Genomic DNA, 26,571 nt, shown 5'->3' on the forward strand with positions numbered 1-26,571 from the left:
TCCCCTCCTTGGCGTGGTCAGGACCCTCAGTGCGAGGACCCCGTGTGACCTGCTGACTTTGGAGAAGTAAACACCCTAATCCACTGGATGTCCTGCACTCCGACACTCTCCTGGGAGGTGATGTGTGAGCTGCTTGAGAACCCTGTTTAGTCTTGTATCTTTGGTCTCTGGCGCTCTACCCAGCACGTAAGGGGCACCCGGGCGTGCTTGCTGCAGGGATGGGCTGCTGTGCAAGGCGGTGAGTGTGTCGTCTACGAAGTCATGGCAGCCTAGTGGAGAGAGACGCGAAGGGCTCCAGACGGCTTAGCTCCGTGAGGTTAATAAGCTTTAGACCTTTTCTCATAGAAGAGGTCTCATAACCTTTTCTAAAAGGTTATTAACCTGAAAGGTTATAACCTAAAAGGTTATAACCTAAAAAATAACCTTTTCTCATAGAAAGAAACCAAAGTATAAAACAAGTAATTCAAAGACTCCCTGAGTTTTTCTATGTCAGAAATACAGTAAGAACAGCTTCTATTATTTTTTGTAGAGTACTTTTGTTTCCAGTGAGTGTCAGTAGGGATTGCAGTACATGGAATTTTTTTTTAAATGAGAACTTTTTTGAAACAAAGATATTTGAGCGAAAATTAAAGGTACACTGTTAATCGGAAATTTTTTTCGTTGGTTTTTTTCCTAAAACGAGTTTGAATTTTATTAATGGAATTACTGAAAATTCGAGTTGGGACGAAGCGTTGTTTTGTTTTGTTTTGTTTTTGTTTTTTTTAACGGTCTATGGGGGGGAGAAAAGCACTCCTCGATTAAGTTAATGGATTTACGAGTCACGGAGGAGGGACACTGTCATGGCGATCTTGGTCCCTTTAATTCCGTATGAGTCTTACCCCTTTGCCTTTGTCTCGTTTGCTGACGATCACACTGCCCCATCTTTAATCTCTCATACGCAAAGAAAGAGAACAGAAGTGTGCATGGCAAGTATGGTAACCAAAGAGGTATCATAAAGCATTTTTAAGTAACGAATTGGCTTACTGTTGAGACTCCTTTGTGGAAAGGTGATCTTGGCGTTTTGCAGAGAAGGGGGTGTTGAGTCTTGGCTTCCAGGAGAGAGATGGCAGGGGTAGTTGAGTACCTCGTTGACCCAAGCACAGCCGTCGGAAGTCCCTGGAAGAGGGGCTGTGGTGTAGGACGTGGTTCTCAGGGGCGCAGTGCCAAGGTCTGGGTGTGAGTGTCGGTGTTGGGAGGCTCTGCGTTCTTGACTCTTGATGTTGCAAACACCTTCCTTCGTGACTTCGGTGGTCCGTGGCAGAGGACACTTGGTGGGCGACTTTGGCAACCTTCCTTTGCCTGCGGGAGCTTGGGCTTTCCCACGTGTGAACGGATAGGCTGGCTCCTGAGCGTCAGGCGCTCCCGCAGACCTTGACCCGCGAGCTGCTCGTGGTCCAGCTCGCCAGGCGGAGGGCCAAGCGTGAGGACAGCACACGGCGCGGCAGCCTCGTGCTGGAAACGCGAGCAAAGTGAGCTGGACACACGAGGGCTACAGGAGTGAATGGGTTCTTCGGGATTCTTGGGCGGGAGCTGGCATGTGCAGGGCTCTGAAGTGTGAGGCTGGTTCTTGGTGGGGAGGGTCCTTAGAGCTGCAGAAGATAAGGCCGAGACGTGAGTGCCTAAATGTCGGGGCTGCGTGCTGGGGCGCCACCAAGGTATCTGGCCGGGGTGAGATCAGAATGTGTGGAAAGTGGGTGAGGGGTCTGGAAGCCGAGCCCCCACTAGGATGAAATGGGAACCCGAGCTGAGGCGGAGAGAGATGGATAGGAAAAGAGGCGTTAGAGAGAAAAGCGGGTAAAGTGGTGAGCATTGTTGAGCAGTTGGCCGTGAAGAATGTGTGGGAAGGGTCTTGACAGTGGAGTAGACCGCAGCCTCATCGATGGAGACGCAGGCCTGGGGGAAGGACTTTGAACTGTGGGTGCAGGGCTGGAACTGTGAGCCTGTCAGAAGAAGTGAAGAGGGCCGGTGGAGAAAAGCCGAGCGAGGGGGGACCAGGGAGGGAAGAGTCTGAGCAAGGAGGGCAAGGTGCAGTGTCGAGGCCGAGTGGCCGAGGAGGGCCGCGCTCTGGGGGACCTTGAGCCTGGCACTGGGGAGGCTCTGTGATGAGGTGGCCCCGGGCGGGGTGGGGGGTGAGTTTCAAGGGGAGGAGGAGCAGGGGGGAAGGAGGGAATGGCAGTGCCAGCGGGGCCTGTGATGGCGGGGTCCAGGGAGGTGGGGAGGGCAGCGTGCACGGGGCAGGCGCCAGGCCCCTCTCAGCGTGGTCCCTGGGTAACAGGCGTTCTTTTTGCCATTTCCAGTGCTTGCCCCTCCTCCACCGCCACCGCCACCCGTCCAAGGGTATGCCTTCAAGCCTCCACCCAGACCCGACTTCGGGACCTCCGGGAGAACGATCAAGTTACAGGCCAACTTCTTTGAAATGGACATTCCAAAAATTGACATCTATCATTATGAGTTGGATATCAAGCCAGAGAAATGCCCAAGAAGAGTTAACAGGTATTCTGTTTTGTCCTTTATTTTAAAACGAATCAACCCTTCGATTCTCAGCAGATCCTTCTGACCTTTTCCCCCCAGGAAGCTTCTGTTGCATTTTTTTTTTTTTTTTAAGTGTTCTTGTATTGAGATACAAAGAAATACACATTGTAAGTGTGCCGCTCGGTGAGTTTTGACGAATGTTTAGCCACGCCCATCGCCCCCGAAAGTTGCCAGTGCCTCCGCCCCCCACCAGCAGTGCTGGGATCCGTCCCTGGAGGCTCGTTTCCCGCCTGTGTAAATGGAGTCGCATGGCCCACGGTCCACGAGAGCTGAGAGCTGCCCCTTCGTCCTGCTTCTCTCAGCATGTTTTTGAGCTTGACCTGTACCATTGTGTGTGTTAATAGCTTCTCATTTTTGTTGTAGAGGAATGTGTTACGATACAGTTATTTCATGGTTCATTTACTCATCCTCTCATTAGGTGCTTAGGCGCTCTGGACTTTGCTGTTATGAATGAAGCTGCTGTGAACTGCTTGTTCAAGTCTTTTGTGAACACACGTTTTCAATTCTCTTAGATAAGTACCTGCGAGTGGATCAAAGGGTAGAGTAGGTTTAGCTGTATGAGACACTGCCAAGTAGTTTTCCAACGTGCCTGTACCGTCTCACGCTCCCATTGGCAGCGAGAGTTCCCGCTGCTCCACATCCTTGTCAGCACTTGGTGTGGTTAGTCTTTTTGATTTTTGCTATTTTGGTGAGTGTGTAATGGTTTCTTATTGTGGTTTAATTTTCATTTCTTGATAACTAATGAGTTGAGCACCTTTTCATGCATGATTTCCTTTTTTCTTTTCCAATGAGTTGTTTGACCTTCTGTCTTCTTTTTAATTTGTTTGTTTGTTTGTTTATTTATTTTAGGCTGCATTGGGTCTTTGTTGCTGTGTGTGGGCTTTTTCTAGTTGCGGCGAGAGGGGCCTACTCTTCCTTGCTGTGCGCGGGCTTCTCATTGCGGTGGCTTCTCTTGTTTCGGAGCACAGGCTGTAGGCACGCGGGCTTCGGGTAGTTGTGGCACGTGGGCTTCAGGAGTTATGGCTCACGGGCTCTAGATCGCAGGCTCAGTATTTGTGGCACGCGGGCTTAGTTGCTCCACTGCACGTGGGATCTTCCCGGACCAGGGCTCGAACCTGTATCCCCTGCATTGGCAGGCGAATTCTTAACCACTGCGCCACCAGGGAAGTCCCTGAAAGTGGTTATTATATTGTGTGTTCTAAGAAACATTTGACTTCCTGAAGGTTACAAAAACACTTGTCAATTTTTTTTTTGAACAATTATAGTTTTAGTATAATTCCTTTTGCTACTGTTGTCATGTGTTTTACTCCTACATATGTTATAAACCCCATGGTACAATGTTGTTATTTTAAAGAAGTTAAGAAAAGAAAATAGTCTGTTTACCCACATAGTAACCATATCTCGTTCTCTTTATTTCTTTCTGTTGATCAGTGTTTATACCTGGCAGCATTTCCCCCTCAGCCTGAAGAATATCTTTTATCCTTTCTCATTGTACAAACCTGCCAGTGATGAATTCTCCCACCATTTTTTAAAATCTGCAAATATGTTTATTTTCTCCTCATTTTTGAAAGATTTTTGCTGGATGTAGAATTTTAAATTGACAGTTTTTTCCCTAGCACCTTAAAGATGTTATTACATCGTCTTTTAATCCTCATTGTTTCTGATGAAATCTGTTTGTTGTTGTTTGTAGTTCTCCTGTATCTGTCTTTTTTCTTTCAAATACTTTCTAGTTAATTTTGCTTTTCAGCAGTTTGACTATGATATGCCTAGGTGGGGTTTTCTTTGTATTTTTCCTTCTTGGGATCCTTAATGTTTATATCTTTCATGTTATTTGGGTGACATACTGGCAGTCATTTCTTTAAATTTTTTTCCTGTCCCATTCCCTCCTCTACTTCCAGGATTGCAGTTATGTGTATGTTAGACCATTTGATATTGTCTTGTGATTTTTAAAAAAAATTGTTCTCCCTCTTTTCTCAGTTTGGGTAATCTTTATTGATCTCTCTTTAAGATCACTTTATCTCCCCCTGCCCCCGACCTTTTTTTGGTAATATCCAATATTCTGTGGTAACCATCCAAAAATTTTTTTCATTTATTTTTTCTAGAATTTGCATTTGGTTCTTTTTCATAGTTTACATTTCTGCTGAGATTTCTCATCTGTTCATTCATAGCTGCCATCTTTTTTCTTGATGACTTTGAATGTATTTATAGTAATAGCATATTTATGATAGCAGCCCGTGTCTGCTAATTACAGCAGATGGGTCATTTCAGGGTCTGTTTCTATTGGCAGGTTTTCCCTTAGATTACATGTCACCTTCCCTTGCTTATTCACATGCATAGTGAATTTTTTGTCTGTTGAACATTATGTATGTCACGTTGAGGGAGTCTGGCTTTTGCTATCTTCTCTGGTACCCTCCCCCACAAATTCCTACCTCTCCTGCCCCCGTCTCTGCAGCACAGCAAGACTGCTGCTCTCTCACGCGCCTTCCCCATTTTGTGATTTGGAAAGTGTTCCCAGCGGAGTGAATGTCTGTTCTCCTTCCCTCGGTGGTCACAGTCCTAAGCTGCCTGTTTTCCAATGTCAAAAACAGCTCTCGGGTTTTCTCTAGTTTCTTTAGTTTTTTTAGGGCAGGAGGAGAAGTCTACTTCCTTTGTCATGGACAGAAACAGAATTCTGAGTTGCAGTTTGATAATAAGTCAGATTAGTTACCCAGTTTGTGCTGGTGCCCTATGAAGTGCTCTTTGCTGTAAATTTTTTCCTGATCACAATCTTTGTATGAGAAAGAATGTTTGGGGGTTCATTTCCCTTATTTGTAAAACTAAACAGTTGGATTCACTCAGTGTGGCCAATATACATTGGTCCAGACTTTTTAGAAGGTGGCTTGGTATATATGTTAAAATAAAAATAGTATATAACCTTTGATCCACCAATTCTACTTCTGAGTATTTATCCCCAAAAGACATGTCTCCAAAGAAACAATACTTGACAGTTATATGAGGTCCTTTAAATATGTGCTTACTAAAAAATGTGTTTGTGAACCAAAACTTTGGGCACAACTGATTGAAACAGCTTTATTTACTAAAGGTCTTCTGAGATCTTTTAATATGCCTTATATGCTCTGAGACGCTCAATGAATGGGCTTGTTTGATTTTGAGTTTCCTTGGGACAAAATCCTGTGAGAATCTGATTTGGATATACTCTTAGAGCTGGAATGAAGGCATGAAAAAGCACATTTTCTGGGCTTTTGATTGGCATGGTGGCAGTGGGCTCTTATTATGCCATCGACCACAGTGTACAAGGAGCTTTCTTGTATGAAAATAGGCATGACTAAGGCTTTGTCATCTGGCAACAGAAGAAGGCGGACGGTGACTAAAATGCGATGTTTTTACCTGACCGTATCCCCACGGTCCTGTTATAGTTATGACTGCAAGGTTCTAGAGTTACCCAGTGTTTAGAAATTGCCTCGTGAAACAGAAAGCAGCAAAGATGGGTCTCGAGCTGCATTTTTTTTTTCAATTGATTGCTAGAATTTTATTTGGTTGTTACAAAATCTGCAAGGGTATGTATATTAAAAGGTGGGGGGGCGGGGCATGAAAGGCAGCCAGAAGAGTAAGTTATCTTGAAGTTACCTAAAGTGCCAGGCTAATTTTATACTATATTTAAACCTTTCCAAGAAAGTAAAGTAGCATAGGTAGGCAAAGGAATTGTTTGAGAGAGGGAAATAGAGCGAGAAGCCTAAGCCGTAATGAGGTAAGCAGACACATTCATGGGAAAAGACTTCATTCCACTTTAACTAAATTTCCATATTTCTAGAAAGAAAACCAAGGTTAGCCAACACCAAGCTGGACATCATATAAAGAAAAACAACAGCCCTTAAATATTTAAGGGTGTTGAGCTGCATTTTGTGGCAAGGCCAGCCCACATACTGGCATGCCATGCTGCTCCCCTGGGTTTTGAGCCAGCCTGAGAGTTGCTGCGTAGTTAAATGTGTGAACCTTCAGGGTTCTTCTTTTTACTATTAATTCTGATGGACTTTGGCCTAAGGTCCAATCTCAAAATTGTAATCATTCATAATAGCTTAGAAGAATGTTGGAAGTAAAGTTTTTGTGCTAGCAAAACCCACGTGCTAAAACCTTGACTTAGTCCCTCTCGGCAACCATGCTACCAACTGGCCGACATTTACGAAACCTCCGCTGTGTGGTAGGCGCTGTGCCGGCGGGCGTACGGTGGGGGACAAGGTAGGCATGGTTCCTGCCCCTAGTTGGGAAGAGAGAGTCAGAGCAGCGACTGACAGTATCGGGGCGGCGCTGGAAGAGGGGACCCGGCGTGGAAGGGGAGGTGGAGGAGCAGGCAGCTCCTGCTGCAGACTGTCCCCTGGCACTGACGCTGTCCAGACAGTCCTCGACACCCCATCTGCTTCCACACTGCAGCCTCTGTTAAAGCAGTGTCTTAATTCTGAGTTTCCCAAACTTTGTGCAGGGCACATGGTAGATATTTAATAAATTCAACCCTGAGGCTTCGTGCAAGACTGAGAGAAAAATGCCATCTGCACACGTTCTGATGAGTCATTGTGAATCCCGGCCCGGTGTGCCCTTAGTCTCGATCGCCATTCTGAGTGGCTTCTGTGGGACGGGTTCAGTATAAGGCAAGGTCCCTCTTCTCAGGATGCCTCCAGTATCATCGTGGCTGCAGTTGGTCACACACAACAGCCAGTGCCCAGAGCTGATCTAGGCTGTGCGGGCCTTAAACGGCCAGCGCTAGGAAATCTTGCCAATGGGTCAGAATTAGCGGTGTCGTGCTCGGAAGCGCGGGATGGGCTACTGGAAGGAAGAAGGTGTGCTCCTCACCTTTTGTCTGCACTTTCCCTGTTGTTCCTCCTGCGCTCTGTCAAGTGGCCCTAGGAGAGCACTGCACAAGTGCTCACGCTGTGCTTGGGAAGAGCGGGGCAGGGCAGCATGACTGTGTCACTTGCAGCCTGCTGCTTACGGGCGCTGGCCGCTGGAGGAAATGTACATCGGTCCAGGCTTTTCAGAAGGTGGTTTTGTGTATATATGTAAATAAAAATGATACCCCATATACCTTTGACCCACCAGTTCTACTTCTAAGTGTTTATCCCAAAGAGAGATATGTACAAGGATGTCTAATATTGTGATGGCAAAAAGCGAGAGAGAAAAGCAGTCATTTCTGTGTCAACCAATGGGGATGGTTAAGTAAACATACTGTGGAGTACTATGAAACGATGGACAGCAATGAAATGGAGTTTCACAGTATGAATACCACGTCTGGAAACATAGACAACTGTGTGGTTTGTTAATATTACATTACAGTGCATGATACAATAACATTTCTATTTCTAGACTTGATGCCACTTTGTATATAGTGACAAGGAAAGGTGTTAAACACACATCCTGGGAAAACAGCAAGCTCCAGAACCATGTGTGTTTAAAAAAATAATACACTGTATTTTTTTTATGTACCTATGTATTTATAAGTGCATAGGTTTAAAAATAATAAGGTTGCTTCTGAGAAGAGAATTGAAGTAAAGAGGTGGTCTAGGCGGACTTGGAGCATTATCCGTGTTTGAAATTTACAGTGAGAATGTATTAATGAAAAAATCTGTGTAATTAGAAATTACCAAAAGAATACATTAAAAAATGTTTAGTGATTTATTTATTTTATAACTGGAAATTTGTATACCTCTCAATCTCCCTCACCTATTTCACTCATCCCCCCTGCAACTGCCTGTTTGTTCTCTATGTCTATGAGTCTCTTTCTGTTTTGTTATGTTTTTTCGCTTGTTAAGTGAAATCATACAGTATTTGTCTTTGTCTGACTTCTTTCACTTAGCATAATACCTTCTAGGTCCATCCATGTTGTTGAAAATGGCAAGATTTTGTTCATTCTTATGGTTGAGTAATACTCCAATGTATGTATGTGTGTGTGTGTGTGTGTGTGTGTATGTGTGTGTGTATACACACACACACACACACACACACACACACACTACATCTTTATCCATTCATCTATTAGTGGACACTTAACACTTAGTTTGCTTCCATATCTTGGCTATTGTAAATAATGCCGCCATTAACATAGGGGTGCATGTATTTTTTATATTGTTTCTCTAATTAGTGTTTTTGTTTTCTTCAGAAAAATATCCAGAAGTGGAATTGTTAGATTGTATGGTAGTTTTTAACTTTTTGAGGAACCTCCATACTGTTTTCCATAGTGGCTGCACCAATTTACATTTCCCTCAGCAGGGCACAAGGGTTCCCTTTTTTTCCACATCTCATTGTTTTGTTTTGCATTTCCCTGATGATTAGTGATGTTGAGCATCTATTCATGTGTCTGGCCGTCTGTATACCTTCTTTGGAAAAATGTCTACTCAGGTCCTCTGCCTATTTTTAATCAGGTTGTTTGGTTTTTTGATGTTGAGTTATATGAGTTCTTTGTATATTTTGGATGTTAACCCCTTATCAGATATATTGTTTGCAAATATCTTCTCCTATTCAGTAGGTGGCCTTTTCATTTTGTTGATAATTTCCTTTGCTGTGAAAAGTTTTTTAGTTGAAAGTAGTCCCATTTGTTTATTTTTGCTTTTGTTTCCCTTGCTTAAGGAGACAGATCCAAAAAAATACTGCTAAGATGATGTCAAAGAGCATACTGCCTATGTTTTCTTCTGGGAGTTTTATGGTTTCAGGTCTTAAATATAAGTTTTTAATCCATTTTGAGTGTATTCTTGTAAAAAAAAAAGTAGTCCAGTTTGATTATTTTACATCTAGCTGTCCAGTTTTCCTAACACCGTTTATTGAAGAGGCTGTCTTTTCCCCACTGTATATTCTTGCCTCCCTTGTCATAGATTAATTGATCATGTAAGTTGGGTTTATTTCTGGACTGTATTCTGTTCCACTGATCTGTGTGTCTGTTTTTGTGCCAGTACCATACTGTTTTGATTACTGTAGCTTTGTAGTATAGTTAGAAATCAGGGCGCATGATACCTCCAGCTTTGTTCTTAAGATTGTTTTGACTGTTTGACTGTTTGGGGTCTTTTGCATTTTCATATAAATTTTAGAGTTATTTATTCTAGTTCTCTGAAAAATGCCATTGGTTTTTTAATAGGGACTGCACTGAATCTGTAGAGTGCCTTGGGTAGTATGGTCCTTTTAACAATATTAATTCTTCCAATCCATGAATGTGTCTTTCCACCTGTTTGTGTTGTCTTCAGTTTCTTTCATCAGTGTCTTATAGTTTTCTGAGTACAGGTCTTTTACCTCCTTGGTAAGATTTATTCCTAGGTATTTTACTCTTTTTGATGGGATTGTTTCCTTAATTTCTCTTTGTGATAGTTCGTTATTAGTGTATAGAAATGCAATAGATTTCTGTATATTAATTTTGTATCCTGCCCCTTTACCTAATTCATGTATTAGTTCTAATAGGTTTTTGGTGGCGTCATTAAGATTTTCTATATATAGTGTCATGTCATCTGCAAACAGTGACAGTTTTACTTCTTCCTTTCCAATTTGCATTCCTTTTATTTCTTTTTCTTATCTGATTGCTGTGGCAATCAGATAAGACTATGTTGTATCAAAGTAGCAGGAGTGGACATCCTTGTCTTCTTGTTTCTCTTCTCAGAGGAAATGCTTTCAGCTGTTCACCATTGAGTGTGATGTTGGCCGTTTGTCATATTATGGCCTTTGTCATGTTGAGGTATGTTTCCTCTATACCCACTTTGTTGAGAGTTTTTAATCATAAATAGATGCTGAATTTTATCAAACGCTTTTTCTGCATTTATTGAGGTAATGATGATTTTTATTCTTCAGTTCATTAATATGGTATATCACATTGATTGATTTGCAGATATCGAAACATGCGTGCATCTCTGATACAAATCCCACTTTATGGTGTATGATCTTTCTAATGTATTACTGAATTTGATTTTCTTACATTTTGTTGAGGATTTTTGCATCTATGTTTATCAGATATCAGCCTATAATTTTCTGTTTTTTTGTGATGTCTTTGGTTTTGTTATCATGGTGATGCTGGCCTCATCAGATGAGTTCGGAAAGCACTCCTTCCTCTTCAATTTTCTGGAATAGTTTGAGAAGAATAGGTTTAACTTTTCTTTAAATGTTTGGTAGAATTCATCTGTGAAGTCATTTGGTCTTGGACTTTTGTCTGTTGGGGTTTTTTAAATTACAAGAATGCATTTTTTTAAAAGAGGAAACTTCTCAGAATTTTGGTAACAAGGCAAACAAGCTGCCAGGGAGCATTTCAGCCTCTCTGGATTAGCAGACATGTCCTGTTAACCACGAGGCAGTTTCACATCTGGCCACTGACACTCTCCAGTGTGTGGCTTGTGCCTCTGTGTCCTTGTGTGTAAAATGGAGGTGGTGTTGAGCTCCTAGGTTACTGTGAGGACTGAATGAGTTGTTCCATGTGCAGCCTGGCAGAGAGTAGGTGCCAACACGTTTGCCATTGTCATCTTCACTCTACGTTTTAATATGTGGATCATTCTGTAAGATACTGAGCACGTAATGAGTCTCTAGAATGTGTACAGATTGTATCTGGGGGCTGTTGCCTTTTGAGTGAGGTCAGGATCATAGCTTGAGAATTAGGTTCAATAAAGGTGTTTGTCCAGGGAGCCAAACTGATGTAGTACAGGAACTTTGCTTTCCAGTGGTCAAACTTGATATGAAGAAAGAACTAAACACAGGGACTTGAGGAATGACATGTGCCCAGGTGGTTCTGCTCAGACATCTCTCAGCATCGCTGGGGAGAATCTGGTCCCAAAAAGTCCTTGGGCCTGGAAAGGGGTGTGGGGGTGGGGAGAGTTACTGTTTAATGGGAACGGAGCTTCTCTTGGGGAATAAGTAGTTCTGGGCATGGATGGTGGTAATGATTGTGCAACAGTGTGGATGTACTTGATGCCCCTGAACTGTACATGTAAAAATGACTGATGACAAATTTTATGTTATCTGTATTTTACCACAGTTAAAACAGAGAGAGAAGGACAGGAAGGCACTGGCCAGCCTCTGGGAGTCAGTCTGGGCTGATAGAGAGAAGGGACCTTCACATTTTAGAATTAGTTGCTATCAGGTCATAAAAGTTAAGCAGTATGATCCCTACTTATGTTTTGCAAAAGATGATACAAGGTGATCAAGTGGGCCATCGAGGCATGGGGACATCGTGTGGGTAATGAGGATGCTTTCTCTTGGTCCATGTGGTGGTCAGGGTTGTGTACCATTAGTCACCCAAGCAGGATTGCTTCGTAGTCCATCAGGGTGACTCCAGAGGTAATGACTGAACAGCCTCCTTGTTTGAACAAATATTTACTGAGCCCCTGGTGTGCCAAACTGCCAGGTGCTGGATGTTCCTAGGTAAGACGTGACTCCCACCCATAGTTTGGTGTGTAAGTGGAGTCATCATGCCAACAGTTGAATTCAGCTGAGAGCAGTAAGTGTTAGTGTAGATAAACGTTTTGTGTCGCGTGGTCTCCATTTATTGCTTTGAATACTAGATACCTAGTTGCCTCAGCACAAGGTATTGAGAAGTATTCTCTGTCCTCTCTCTTCTCCTCCTTCTGTCATAAATGGAACGTCTGTATGTCCGTGGGTCTTTTTCTGGGCCCTCGATTCTTTCCTGAGTTCTGCTTGTCTGTTCCTCCAGCACCACGCTGTCTCTGTCATGGTAGCTTTTATGTCCACCAGGTACCTTTTCAAGAGTGTGCTTACCAGCCTTTATCCTTTGTTATTTCCAAATACATTTTAGAATTAGTTTATTAAATCCCATCAGATAAAAATTAACCCCTCTGGATTTTCATTGGGATTGAAGGAATGAATTTGTTTGCAGAATTGAATATTCCTGTCCATGAATATGGTATATCAGTTGGTTGTTTTGTTTCTTATGGTGTTTCCAACTCCCAAATAAAAGAGTTGTATATGCCACTTGGAACTAGTTGTCCCCTATCCCTTATTACCTACACACTTAACTGTGGGGAAGTCCATTTCTCATTGTAATGTACTTTACTGGTCCCTTTAGGAAGGACCACGTTGGTTTGGCTGATCTACTCCAATCTTGCGGGAGAGAGGAGCAGTGGAGGGTGGGGCTTTCTCTTATTTTGTTCTGCATCTGTGTTTATAAGTGAGATTGTCCCATGATCACCTTGTTGTGTTTTGAGATAACAGTTTTTCTAGCCTCATAAAATAAGCTGGGGCATGTGCCCTCTTAATTCTGTTTATGATAAATTTGAGTTCAGTTAGCTGATTTGTTCTTTGAATGTGGGTGGGACTCCCCAGTGGAGCCATCTGGACCTTGAGTTGACCGTGAAGTCTTGACCAAGAAGATGGGGTCTTTGAAGCTTGGGGAGGAGTGGTCTGGAGACAGCGTGGAGGAAGGTGGCCCAGAGTAGTGTGTGAAGCAGCAGGTGAGATTGCACCCTGGCTACTGGTCAGGGGCGGCGGGGTTGGAGGTCAGAGCTGCACTAGCTGTCCTTGAGGCTTTATACCTGCTAGGGCTGTGATCTCCCGGTTGGTATCAGAGGCCTGGTGCCTTCTTGGTGAAGCCAGCAAAGCAGAGGCTCCGTCTGTCCCAGGGACTCCCCAAGCAGTGGGCGTTTGGGGCAGGCTTAGCTGGATCCCCAGAGACCCGCCTCCTGCAACCAGCACAGTTGAAAGTCAGCTGGGCAAAGCCAGTTTGAATAAGCAAACCCTTCTTAGGCCCGCTTTTCTCATTCAAGGAAAAGAATGGAATGAATTTCTGGTTCTTGCGTCCTGAAAGATGACCAAGGCTGTGTCCCAGAGAAATACCCTTACGGCAACAAGGCTGAGCTCAGATGTGCCTCCCCCTCCTCTGCCCACCTCCCCTTTCCCTGCTGTCAGAATCCATCTCCCTCTTTACCACATCCCATGAGCTGCTGTTTCCTGATAATGGCTGAGATTTTGAGCCTCTAACAGTTCGTTTGCTATCAATCCTTTGCATGTTTCCCTTACGAGGACCTTTGGGGACCAGTCAGGCATCACAGCTTTTCCTATCTGTACTTTATCAGAGTCGGGTGAGTTGACGTGACATGCTGACAGAGGTGTTCCAGGTGGGGCTCCCTTGGAGCAGAGAAGTGCAGAGAGGGTGGTTGGTGGGCCTGGCGCTTCCCTGGGCCTCGGGGCCCGCAGGAGAGCTGAGCTGGCCCTGGCCCTGGTCGTCGCGGTGTGTTTCTCTGCTGAGCCGTGGACAGCTGGGCAAAACGGGGCGAGGTAGGGCCACGGCTCTGCTCGGTCCTCGGAGCCCCACAGCGGAACAGCTGCTTCGTGCTCGCCGGGTTCCTGCCGCTCCCGTTCACGCCCGAGGAGCAGACAGCCCCAGAATCTTCGTCGCTTACAGTAGCAAACCTCCACTGCACGTTCGGGGTCTTCGTGCCGGAGCCCCGATTGAAAGGGCAGCAGTACCCAGGGCGAGCTGTACCGCGAACCACCGGAGCCCGAGGCCCCGGCCGAGCCAGCCCGCGGTGTCGGCGGGGTGGGGGGCGCTCTGTGTGCACGTCACACGTGGCAGCTAGTCTTCCGTGGATGCAGCGTGCACAGTGCTGGGCGGGGAGGGGGTTCTCCCATGCTTGAGTCACTAAATGAGGGAGCGTAAGCCCATGGAAGGTTCTAGTTTGATTTCTTACAGAAGGAAGTTGAAAGGCACGTTATTAAAAGGAGCCACGGGGCTTATAAAACTGCTTAAAAACCAGTGTCGGAAGAATGTTGTCCTCGTGTGCCATTTCGCTGATTTGATTGATGTTTTGCTCGAATTCTGTCTCGTTTCAGGGAAATAGTGGAGCACATGGTTCAGCACTTTAAAGCACAGATCTTTGGGGACCGGAAGCCAGTGTTTGATGGAAGGAAGAACCTCTACACGGCGATGCCCCTTCCAATTGGGAGGGATAAGGTGAGCTCACAGAGGTGGGTTGGATCGAGCAGTGGGCGAGAAGTCAAGTCCGTTGTCCTCTTGTCACACACTGAATCGCTTCACCCAGGAGGAAAGAGCCGTTAATCGGTCGTGTGCTTCATCGTGAGATCCACAGAAACTGCCTTCCGTGTGCCGCGGTTTTCAGTGGCAGAGGGTTTAGTTGTCTAAGTGCAGAGAAAGACGTTGAGAACTTCTTGAAACCACTAAACTTTTAAATGTAAAGCACACACGTGCATGCACATGCCCCAAACCAGCACCAGACAGGAGCCTGGATGACAGGGCGGGGCTGTAAAGACCTATGGAGAAGTATGTTTGAACAGGTGAGTGTGTGTGGGACAAAGGCGGTGAAACACAGCAGTCATTCAGCCGTACCCAGTGAGTCATCTGAAGTGATGATCATGGTAATTAATCAACCTGGGAGTGAGTAGTGGTTGTTTTAAAGTGTCGCCTTTCCTTGTTGTCTTTGTCCTTACCGTGGTTTTATTTAAAAAGCAGTGAAATTTCTGCCCAGAAGCTGTTACTTCTTGGCATATCTTTCAACCAATGGGCTGCTCTGGGATGATGGTTATTGTTTATAAGAGAGGAGGACCGAAGACGGCTTGGAAATCATTTTTACCCGTACTTTAAAAAAACCCCAAACTAGTAATTTAACAGTTATCCCAACGAGACTGTAGAAGCTGATTCCCTTCAAGAATGACCTACACAATTAGCTTCTTACCCCCAGGGTCCCCGAGAGGGAAAACAGCTCAGAGCTTAGAGGGTCTGAAACTGCTGCCCTGTGACCTGTAAGTTCTCCACAGACGTGTTTTTGCTCTTGCATTTTAATGATGATCTTAAAACCACTAAGCTCCTCTCGCCGTTCTGAATGGCCAGTGGGGCCAGTGGTTTCAGCTCCCAGCAGCACAGCGGCTGGGAAGTGTGACGCTCAGATAGGAGGAGCAGTTAGGGCCGAGGGCAGGCCGGTGGTGATAAGGGCTCTGTCCCCGCAGGGCCTGGCGGTGATTCCAGGAGATAACAGTGGCGCTCCGCCCAGCCCTTGCCTGGCTGCGGGGGATTTTGAACTTGAAGGAGCCCCAGGACCCGGTGCCTGTCAGCTGAGCAGTCACCCCTTACTAATTAACAGGCTCTGCATTTGAAATGTATGAGTTACAAAGTTTTGTGTTTAATTTGCACATTTGTTTTTGTTTAAAGTTCTGTAAGAAAGAAAAGCATAAGGAGTTTATTCACAGTTTTGTCTGTACATATTTATAATTAGATACTAGGAGGGGCTAAGGAGTGTTTTTCCTTCAGAAGGGGTGGGGAGGATGTATGGTGTGTGTATGGTGTTCAAATTTGAGACACATCGTTGTGGACGTTAACACGGGCTCTAGGGTAATAATAAGTCTGATCCGAGGCCTGGCTTCGCCCTTAACTCGTGGTGGGACCTTGGGTAAGCTGCCTCACCTGCCACCCCTATAAAATGGGGAGATGGTATAGAAACTACCTCCCAGGGTCCTTGTGACAACTGAATGGGTGAACACACCCCAAGAAAAGCTTCTCCGCCTTCAGTGTGCTTCCTGCAGCCCTGGGGCCTCTGTGAAGCGCTGGCTCTGGTTCAGGGTCCGGGGTGTCTGCATCTCCAAGCCGCCCTCCTGGCGACGCCCGTAGGACACCTGGGACACGGCGCACACTTAGCAGAGGCTCACAGCTGCTGTTGCTGGTCCAAGCGTTCGCATCTGACGTCCTGACCCATGTCCGTGTGGACGCCCTGATGCCCACAGCAGCCCTTCGTACGTATTGCCAAGACGCAGTGGGCATCAGTGTCTCTTAAACTGAGTCCCACCCATCCTCATCCTTTTTTCAGGTGAGCTGAGAGGACCTAGCCAAGGCCACAGCGTTTGGTTAGCGTGGGTCTCCAGATTCCAGACCCCTCCTTCCACTCATCTTTAAGGTTCTGTCAAATATTCGTGAGATGCAGAAATTAATCTCTTCCGTTTGAGAGCTAATGTAAGATGTTAACCTTTTCTATTTCCATATGTTCACATCTTGTAGCAAAGTGTCATCCTTTTTTTTTTTCATTTTATGTTTGCTGTCTTTTCTATACGGTACTTTTCTTTGTGTCATGGGCACTTTTGTAGTAAGAGAAGAAATCCTTTAATGTCCCAGTAACCCTGTGTCTGCTAGTGGCTGCCCGGGGGCCGCAGGTGGCTCTGGCCCAGGTCTGTGCACAGAATGTGGCCCCGGGCCCTTACTCAGGGAAGACAGCTGTTTAGATCTACTCCTGCTCTCTCTCACACACACACACACACACACACACACACACACACACACACACACACCCCTTGAGCCCAGCCCTGCACACACACACACACACACACACACACATCCCTTGAGCCCAGCCCTGCACACACACACACACACACACACACACACACACCCCTTGAGCCCAGCCCTGCACACACACACACACACACACACCCCTTGAGCCCAGCCCTGCGCACACACACACACACACACACACACATCCCTTGAGCCCAGCCCTGCACACACACACACACACACACACACACACACACACATCCCTTGAGCCCAGCCCTGCACACACACACACACACACACACACACACCCCTTGAGCCCAGCCCTGCACACACACACACACACACACACACACACACACACACCCCTTGAGCCCAGCCCTGCACACACACACACACACACACCCCTTGAGCCCAGCCCTGCCACGGCTGGAAGACCCGGTGCGCCAGGCCAGCCCCCCGCCTCCCCGCGCAGGAGACTGCGGAGGCTGTGAGGGCTGCTCCAGGCTGGGGCTTAACTTCTGGACCCTCCTCAGCAGGAACGGGACGTGAGTTGCAGATGGGAATGTGTGTCATTTGTTGTCCTTGGTGCTGGCTCCAGCCCTCCGCCATCGGGTCTGCAGCTTCCTGGACCTACAGCCTCTCTGCGTCTATTCAGGGAAGGTGTGAGCGTCTCCTCCTGAGAAGGAGGCGTCCCGTGAGGCCAGGCGCGCGCTCGCGTGGGCAGCAGACCGTGCGTGCAGGCCACTGCAGCCTTCCGAGTCCCCGGCGCGCCTTCTCCCCCCGCGCCGGGCCCCGGACCGCGAGCCGGGCTGCCTGTGCCCCGCTGGCGACTGCTGACCTGGGGTGACGGGCTGCAGAGTCCGAGCAGGGCGGTGAGGCCTCTGCACGTGGAGGGTCGGAGGTCTGAGGAGGGGCAGGAGGGGAGGGCAGAGGCGCTGGGGGCCAGGGAGCCGTCCTTGGGGCCCCCTCCTTGGCGAGCCCACAGGTGGAGGGTCTGCTCGGCCTCGTTTGCCCCTCAGGCAGTCCTGCTGCCTTCGGACTGAGGGTCCCTCCAGTGAACCTGCGGCATTTTTTTTTTTTTAAATAAATTTTATTTATTTATTTATTTTTGGCTGCGTTGGGTCTTCGTTGCTGCGCGCGGGCTTTCTCTAGTTGCGGCGAGCGGGGGCTACGCTTCGTTGTGGTGCGCGGGCTTCTCATTGCGGTGGCTTCTCTCGTTGCGGAGCACGGACTCTAGGCACGCGGGCTTCAGTAGTTGTGACCTGCGGGCTCAGTAGTTGTGGCTCGCGGGCTCTAGAGCGCAGGCTGAGTAGTTGTAGTGCACAGGCTTAGTTGCTCCGTGGCGTGTGGGATCTTCCCGGACCGGGGCTCGAACCCGTGTCCCCTGCATTGGCAGGCGGGTTCCTAGCCGCTGCGCCACCAGGGAGGCCCGGGCCTGCGGCATTTGTCCGCGTGCTCTGGCCCGTCGGCGGGTGGAGGCGCTCGGCAAGCGCGGCTTCCTCAGCAGCGCAGCCCCTCCCTGGACCTGTCGCTCTCCTGCCGCGGTCACTGAACTCCCGGCCGTCTCCCAGCGCTTTGTCCCGGGTCATCTGGGGACGGGCTGCTCGTTGACGGGATCCGTTGCTGTGCCGGTCACAGAAGACCTGCGTGGAGCCTGGCAGCCCCGAGGCCCTGCCCGCGCTGTCACGCCTTCCTCAGGGACGGATGGCAGCCACATCTGGACGAGCAAAGCCCGCTGGGCGCCATGGCTGCTGCTCCCGGGCGGCGCACGCCTTCCCTGCTCTCGTCGGCGCTGCTTCGAGCTGCACGGCGGCGGCACCAAGCGGGACTCTTCCGGCCCCAGGTCCAGTCTGTCGCCCTGGTGACGTTCAGCCAGAAGGGACTGAGTGTGTGGCCGTGGTCTGCCTGGACACGTTGACTCTCACATCTGCCTCACCGTTTTCCAAGCCTGGGTGGCGCCCCTGCTAACGCTGTCCATATTCAAAAGCTGGCAGTGGTCGCCTTCCTGTGTCACAGCTTCTGGGCTGCCGGCGTCCTCGGTTGGCACAGGCATCTGTGCGGCGCGTGGGCCGCCCACCTGTCCCGTATTACAGGCGGGACCCAAAGGGGCCACAGAGGTCACAGAGCTGGGGGCCGGTACGCTGCCCTTGGATGCTGCGTGGTTGGGACCAAGAGCTTCAGGACGCTCAGAGGTTGAAGTGTCTTGGTGTGCGGAGCGAGTCCAGTGGCCGGCAGCCCCGACGGCCATGAGGACTGCTCTTGGGCTCGTGTCACAGCTGAAGCCCTGTGCCACCCTGCCCCTGGAGTGACATTTCTGTTGAAATCTCCATCATCCCTAAGATATTAGATGTCTGTACCAGTTGGCCTCTTGAGACGTGACTGACAGAGAATGTTGTAGAGCCTGGAGCTTATTCTGTTCCCTTTTTATGGGGGCCAGGAGGAGGCTGGTCTAGAATCTATTTAAAAATAGAGGACTTCCGTGGTGGTGCAGTGGTTAAGAATCCACCTGCCAATGCAGGGGACACGGGTTCGAGCCCTGGTCCGGGAAGATCCCACGTGCCGCAGAGCAGCTAAGCCCGTGCGCCACAACTACTGAGCCTGCGCTCTAGAGCCCGCAAGCCACAACTACTGAGCCCGCGCGCCTAGAGCCCGTGCTCCGCAACAAGAGAAGCCACCGCAATGAGAGGCCCGCGCACCGCAACGAAGAGTAGCCCCTGCTCACCGCAACTAGAGAAAGCCTGTGCACGGCAACGAAGACCCAACGCAGCCAAAAATAAATAAATTACAGAAATAAATAAATAAGTAAAGGAAGGGTGTTTTAAAAAAAATAAATAAAATAAAAATGGAAGTACCTTTTGCTAAAGGAAAATATGCCCCTCTGAATCCCACTCAGTTGGATTATAGAGGCATTTTTAAAGAATGACATTGACAAGCGTCTAATTAGCTCCTGTTCACAGAATTGTTCTTTAGATACGCCAGGCGCTGCTGGGTGGAGACGTGTGCGGTAGGCGTGAAGTGCCCGCTGTACACGTCTGTGTGGGAGATGGAAACTAGCGTGCCGTTTCCACCCACCTGTTGGCCGTGTCCTTGGTGCACCATTTCTGTATAGGCGGAAGTGCTTACCCCCTCTGCTGACGTGCGAGCAGGTCTCTGCTGGTCCACACTCAAGCCCTCCCCCAGCGCCCTCCCCCATGGCCACCATCCTGATGACCTGGGTTAAATGGACCCTTTCTTGACTGGTTTTATCAGCTGTGTGTGCATCCTTAACATATGTTTTGCCCCGAGATGAATCATACTGCAGTGTCCCTCTGTGGCTTGCCACTTTTATTCAGTATTAGATGCTTGAAATCCATCCGTTGTGAAGAACGTGTTCCTTTTTCACTGCTCTGTTCTCCCTTCGATGGACCTCGGGCCGTTTCCGTTTTGGGGCCGTCAGGCTTGGTGTGTGGGCCTGTGCTGGAGCACGCCTCGGACACAGGTGTGCAGGGGGCTTCAGTGTGCAGTCTAGTTGCTGCCCCGGTGATGTCTGAATGGGGCGTAACAAGTGCGTGAGGGAGGGAGCCCCTGAGAGTGGAGAGTGAGCAGAGGAGCCGAGCACAGGCTGCCGGGTGAGACGGGGGAAGGAGGGCGTGAATGAATGAGCGGGGCTGGTGCCAGGACCTCTCAGCCCCCCTCCCCCCACCCCGGTCATCACGTGGTGAGTGGAAGGGCCTTTGACAGCAGCCCCGCTGGCTCCCAGTCCCACGTCTGCCCTTTCACGGTTGTGCGGCCTCGGGCTGGACTGTAAGTCTGAGGGTCTGTGTTTTTTGTATAAAGCATGGTGAACAAGTCTCCCTTGCTGGGATGTTTGCGTGTTTAAGGATAAAGTATATAGTCTGTGCCCTACCAATAGATGTTCCATAAACATGGGGAAGTATTATCAGCAAATATCAGACTTGCTTCAGTCGTCAACTGAGTGGGGTCTGTGTGTGTGACGCTCAGGATGCATTAGTCAGTCACCAAATAATAATGTTTCAGTGGTGGAGTGAAGGGACTGGGTAAAGGTGGGTCTGGGCGTCACGTGGAGCAGGATGGGTGGGCGTGGTGAGGGGCGAAGGACCTACTGGGAGGCGGGGAGAGAAGTGGATTTGCTGTTCGTCAAGCGTTGGCTCCAGAGGGCGCACCTTGGACCATTGTCCTGAACACCCGCCACTAGCTGCACGCGGCTATGTGCACTCAAATCTACTAGAAGTTAATGAAGCTAAAACTTTAGTTCCGCAGTCTCACCAGCCACATTTCAAGTGCTCAGTGGCCACAAGTGGCCAGTGGCTTCTGTCCTGGTCAGCTCAAGAAAAGACTGTTTCCATTATCACAGGAAGTTCTGTTGGAAAGGGCTGTTGTAAACATTGAGTGCTATTGTGTAAATATTCTGAGAATTTAAATTTCTTCCCAGGAAATTCTGATTGGTCTTGTGGTAGTTGAAGCTACTTTCTCTGCCATCTTGAACCTGGCGATGCTGGTACCGCAGCGCTTTCCTGTTGCACAGATGGGCATAGACAGCCCTTGGAACAGCATCAGGGCTTGTTTGCCTGGGGAAGAGCCTGGCTTGTCCCCACTGCCCACATGCGTCATTCAGTGCCTGCGATCTGCCCACGTTTCATTGTGGACAAGTTTAATCAGACAGAAACGTCGAAGGCATTGGAGGATGCACAGCCATCTAGGCTGTTGTTAGCGTTTTGCTCTGTTTTACCTCATGTCTGTTCTGAGAAGGCTTTTGTTCATGATTTATTCACTGCAAAACTAGCTCCTGGACTCTTAAGGGACCCAGAAAACAGGAACCCCCAGAGCCACTGCAGTTTTCTCAGTCCCACTGGAGAAAGAGTAACTCCCCAGGACCCCCAGTGAGCTGCCCACGCCCCCTTCCTCTGTCCCAGGAGCAGCCTAGGCTCGTGCCTGCGCCCTGCTTTCCTCTTCCTGGGGTGCCCTCCTCAGAGAGGCCGACCCAGGCCCCAGCTGATCAGCTGCTGTGCGGCCTCAGGACGCCTTCTTGGCCCCTCGCCTCTCCCGGCTGCCACCGTGTGCAGGATCGGGCTCGGGAAGCACTAGACCTCCGTGGTGGGAAGGACTCCCGTTGTGCTTCAGTCACTGGCTGCTGGAGGAGGGGCTGAGTGCGCCCCCCCCACCCCGTGCTTGGATGAAGGACTGGCTGAAGTTCCCTAGCCTGGGGGTTCTGGAAGCTGACCCACCACCCTTGACCTCCCTGTAGCTTCTTAAGAGGGAAGCGTGAGTAACTGTGCTCTGGATCCCCTCCCAGGTGGAGCTGGAGGTCACGTTGCCAGGAGAAGGGAAGGACCGCATCTTCAAGGTGTCCATCAAGTGGGTGTCCTGCGTGAGCTTACAGGCGTTACACGATGCACTTTCGGGGCGGCTGCCCAGCGTCCCCTTCGAGACGATCCAGGCCCTGGACGTGGTTATGAGGCATTTGCCGTCCATGAGGTGAGGACCGTCCACGAGGTGGGAACCGGGAAGCCTGAGGCCTCTGTCTGAGGAGGCGCTGGTTCTCGGGGACAGGGCGGGGACGGCCATAGGGGTTTCTGTGATGAAAGCAGTGGCGACGCCAGCTCGGGAAAAGCTGTAATGTAAAAAGAAATCGCTGGGGTTCTCCGCCAAGCACACAAAGGTTGCCTGCCTGTCTCGCGGTGCACCGCTCACTCCACCCAACGTGCGAGCTTGGTCCCGTTTCTCAGTCGCCCTCGCACTCAGGAGTCACGTTCCAGGTTCTGTGCTTGCCTGGCTTCCGCCACGAGCAGGAGCCTTTCAGGACTGCGGGAAGCACGCACACCCACACACTTGGGCTTTATTCGGTGGGATTACTTTCCACTAACCACCACACTTGAACTTGTTGAGGCAGAGGGTAGGAGGACACTTTGATGGCTCGTGATTGACCGGATGGAGGCGCAGGGCCACACCGGCTCCCCACGTGACAGCCGTGTGCGAGCCTCACCCACCGCTCGGGTTTCCAGCGTGGGACGCCTCTTCCTTCCCCGGGTGTCGTGCACAGTAGGGCCTCAGGAACTCTTTGAACGATTAAGTGAAAGGAGGAGAACCTAAAACTGAAACGAACCTCCGTACTGAACTCTCCCAATACCGACCAGAACTCTAAGGTTTGAGGGGAGGGTGTAAGTGTAAGAGGAGTCTCCTTGAAGGGCCATGTTAGATTTAAAGGGGACCCTGGTGTTCTCGAAACACAGGGCAGGCTGTCACTCCTGGCAGGGTCCCCGGCCCCTGCATGTAGTCTGTCACTGCTTGGAACTGTTGATGTGAGGAAGGCAGGTGGGTGCAAAAAACCCCAGCTCTTAAGGATTGTTGCCAAAATGTCGAATCCATTCTTTAAAAGAGTGGCAGGAATTACTGTGATTTTTTTTTTTCTGAATTCCTTTGCATTAATCACCATGTTACTTTTATAATCAGGAGGAAATTCTTTCGTTTGGGGGAAATAGAGAAAGAGGCTGGGGGAAGCAAAGAGTGTGCGTGTCCTGGTTGGTGGCTCGGCCTGTAGGCGACAGGGTCTTCCCTCGGGGAGCCTCGGTGATGCCGCGGCCGCTGCCCTGGAGAGCGCGGTGGCCTCCGTCTCTGAGCACCGTCAGTCACCCCCCCGGGAGGGCGTAGGTGCTCCCTCACGTGGACCTCGCTGCCCCCCGAGACGGGGTCCGAGCTCTGCACCCCCCTCTCCCCCCTGTAGAGGAGCCGGGTGGAAAGGGAACGGGGCCTGGGTGCTTGGTCTCCGCGAGGTCCTTGGCCCTCCGTGCCAGACGCCCCGAGGCCCGGGCGGGACCGGCCCGGCTGGCTGACTGTGGTCGCCCGCACCTGCACCCCTGCCCGTCCCATCCTAGAAGGAGGTGAAGTGCTGTGTGCAGACCCGAGGGCTGCGGGCAAGGCATCGCGGTGGGAGGATCGCGTGGGGAGCACGAGGTGCGACCAGACCCCTGTGTCCTCGGCTCGCGGGAGGAAGTTCTCCTGCGTGCCCCCTGCGCGTTGGCCGTGGACACAGGCGGGCGGCTTGAGCGTCTGCGGGGCGTGTGCCCGCCGGCCTCCCTAGACAAGGCTCCCGTTCCAGGTACACCCCCGTGGGCCGCTCCTTCTTCACGGCGTCCGAGGGCTGCTCCAACCCGCTGGGCGGGGGCCGAGAGGTGTGGTTTGGCTTCCATCAGTCCGTCCGGCCTTCTCTTTGGAAGATGATGCTGAATATCGACGGTAAGCGGAGCCCCGGCCGCCGTCGGGGGGGTGAGGGGCTGCGAGGCCCCTCCGCACGCGCCCGGCCCGCCGCACTGCTCGTGCACGGAGGGTAGTGACGCTCACGCTTGACCGTCAGAGCCTTCGCGGGGCCCCCTCCACAGACACAGCCTGTGGCTCAGGGGCCGAGGGGGGGTTCCCGGCTGCCCCTTTGTGTTGGACCCCGCGTGGGAACAGTAAGCTTCAGGGAGCCCGAGACCAGAAGGTGGTCAGAAAGTGCCAGAAAACCCGGGCTTGCGGTTGTCATCGGCTGATGGGTTTTGTTTTTAAACCGCAGCGTTTTCCTCAGAGGGTGACTTTAGCCTCTGCCAACCCCTCCCGCTGCCCCTCGGAGTCCGTGAGCCGGGGGAGCTGGGGGAGCCGGGGCGGCCATGGGAGTGGCCTCGCCAGGCAGGCCAGGTCACGTCTCGGCTTTTGTCTCTTCTTTTCCCGCCTGTAGTCTCGGCAACAGCGTTTTATAAGGCACAGCCAGTAATCGAGTTTGTGTGTGAAGTTTTGGATTTTAAAAGTATTGAAGAACAACAAAAACCTCTGACAGATTCCCAAAGGGTCAAGTTTACCAAAGAAATCAAAGGTAACTAGCTGCCCGGCGCGGTGGATGAGGGATGCGACCTGGATGGCCCCGAGTTTCCCAAGTTCTTGTTCCTTCGTGTTTCCGAGGGGAGGGGGCAGGGGGCAACGGGAGGAGCCAGCCCTCAGAGACACATCAGCGCAGGACAAGGACACCCGCTTCCCAGAGCGGGGCCGATTTCTAAATGACTTTCTGCGTGGGGTGGCCCGGCAGTGTCCGGGCGCGGCTATGAGGGCCAGGCAGCTGCAGCACTAGTGTAATCAGTTTCTCAGGACGTTCCGGAACGTTGATTCCTTGTCATTTAACCGAGTTTCCGCTCAAGAAAACGCAGCCCAGGTTTCAGTGACCTGGCTGTGTCCTTCTGCCCGTCGTCGGAGAGCTGGCAGGCCCTGTAGGCTTGGCCCCTCTGCACCTGTCCTTCCTGGGGGTGTTCAAAGGCCGGCAGCAGTGCTCGTTGCTAAAAATAACCCCAAAGGAAGCACGGAAGGCCGAGACGGCTGACGGCCCGCTCTCAGCCGAGCCCACGTCGCCCCTCGTCTTTGAGAACACACCCTGCCTCTGGCCCGGGCATCCCTGGGGCAGGGGGCGTCCCTGGGGGTGAGATGGCCCAGCCCGAGGGTCACCCGGAAGGTCCTCGCCGTGGGTCTGTGGGTGAGGTTCCCCTGAAAGCTGGCGGGCTGACAGTGGGGCGTGCGCTGCAGGCCCAGGCGAGTCTTGATGCTGAAGCCCAGCTGCTGTGTGTCCTCAGGTCTAAAGGTGGAGATAACGCACTGTGGGCAGATGAAGAGGAAGTACCGCGTCTGCAACGTGACCCGGCGGCCCGCCAGCCACCAAACGTAAACGGCCTTCCTGTCAAACGCTTATCAGCTCTGACCTTCACTGTCACTCAGATGTCCAAACTCTGCAGCAATCACTTCTGCAAAGGATTTTCATGCTAGTTGTAAAATTCCGAAAGCACACTTCACCTCGTGAAATAAAATAATGAAATTCCCCTTGTATGGGCGGGAGGGGGCGGGGCTCGCCGTCAGTTTTCCTTCTTGAATATGACAGGCGAGGGAAGGTCTTTTTGGTTCATTTTCCAGTTCTCCGTGCTGAGTGGTGTCCAGGGAGGGAGTGGGGATCAGTTAGCGCTGCCTGGATCCACAAGCGTGGCCCGGCCCAGGCCGACGCTGCGACCTCTGCCTTGAGCTCCCGTCACTTCACAGACAGTTTGGGGTCCAGGTCCGCGTAGTAAGTGTGCTGGCCGCACGGATGCAGTGCTGTCTTAGGTTGTGTGGCCCCCTCACCCCACCTTGAGGCCTCCTGGGTCCAGTGAGGACTCGTTAGTTTATTTCGCGGTCGCTCCGTGGGAAGTGCCTGGTGTGTCTCTGGGTACTGGTTATACCAAGACGCCCAGGGTCCTGTGCAGCAGGAGGGGCAAGGTGAGCCTGTGTTCTTGTCCCCATGACCTCCTCCCACCGGGCAGAGCAAAGGAGTCGGCAGAGGTCCCCTACCCCTGTGCCCAGCGCCCTCGGCCCCATCCTGCATGGGGGCTGCCCCCGTGAGTGCAGGATGCCACTGTGCGCTCCCGCCCCTGCACGTGGGCCTCTCCTGCCTCAGCCCACCACATGTGGCTGCGGAGGCCTGAGCAGACCCGGCTTCTCCCTTTCACTGTCCTGTTCTGGAAGGTTTCAGGTTTTCTGGGGCGGACACTTGGAGCACTCAGCCAGTAAACGACTTTCAGAGTCAGTGTGAGGTCGGCTGGAAAGTGCACAGGCTTTTCTTTCTGGATTTGTCTTCATTTGTCCTGAGTCCTTTCCATGTACTCTAGATGTATGTGTCATTTGTGGTTATTGCATATTGTAGGCGTGCGGGTGTTTTTTACTTCCCGAATCCAGAGATAAAACGAAAGTTTAGGGACTTGGGAATGTTCAGATAA

General features: G+C 50.3%; 2 protein-coding genes across 5 annotated transcripts in view; both read left to right on the forward strand.

The window, feature by feature from the left end:
• AGO2 (argonaute RISC catalytic component 2) overlaps positions 1-26,571 on the forward strand; it is a 107,047-nt gene that overhangs the window by 50,101 nt on the left and 30,375 nt on the right. For all 4 annotated transcript variants that reach the window (XM_059901776.1, XM_059901775.1, XM_059901774.1 and 1 more), the window contains 6 exons: positions 2,337-2,532; positions 14,371-14,491; positions 22,104-22,285; positions 23,907-24,043; positions 24,522-24,656; positions 25,402-25,489. In XM_059901776.1, the coding sequence (XP_059757759.1) occupies positions 2,337-2,532; positions 14,371-14,491; positions 22,104-22,285; positions 23,907-24,043; positions 24,522-24,656; positions 25,402-25,489 (859 nt within the window). The remainder of the gene's footprint in view (positions 1-2,336; positions 2,533-14,370; positions 14,492-22,103; positions 22,286-23,906; positions 24,044-24,521; positions 24,657-25,401; positions 25,490-26,571) is intronic.
• The window catches only part of TRAPPC9 (trafficking protein particle complex subunit 9), a 670,396-nt gene that overhangs the window by 50,005 nt on the left and 593,820 nt on the right, over positions 1-26,571 (forward strand). The window lies entirely within an intron of this gene.

The sequence above is a fragment of the Balaenoptera ricei genome, chromosome 17 (assembly GCF_028023285.1).
Source record: "Balaenoptera ricei isolate mBalRic1 chromosome 17, mBalRic1.hap2, whole genome shotgun sequence".
NCBI lineage: Eukaryota > Metazoa > Chordata > Mammalia > Artiodactyla > Balaenopteridae > Balaenoptera > Balaenoptera ricei.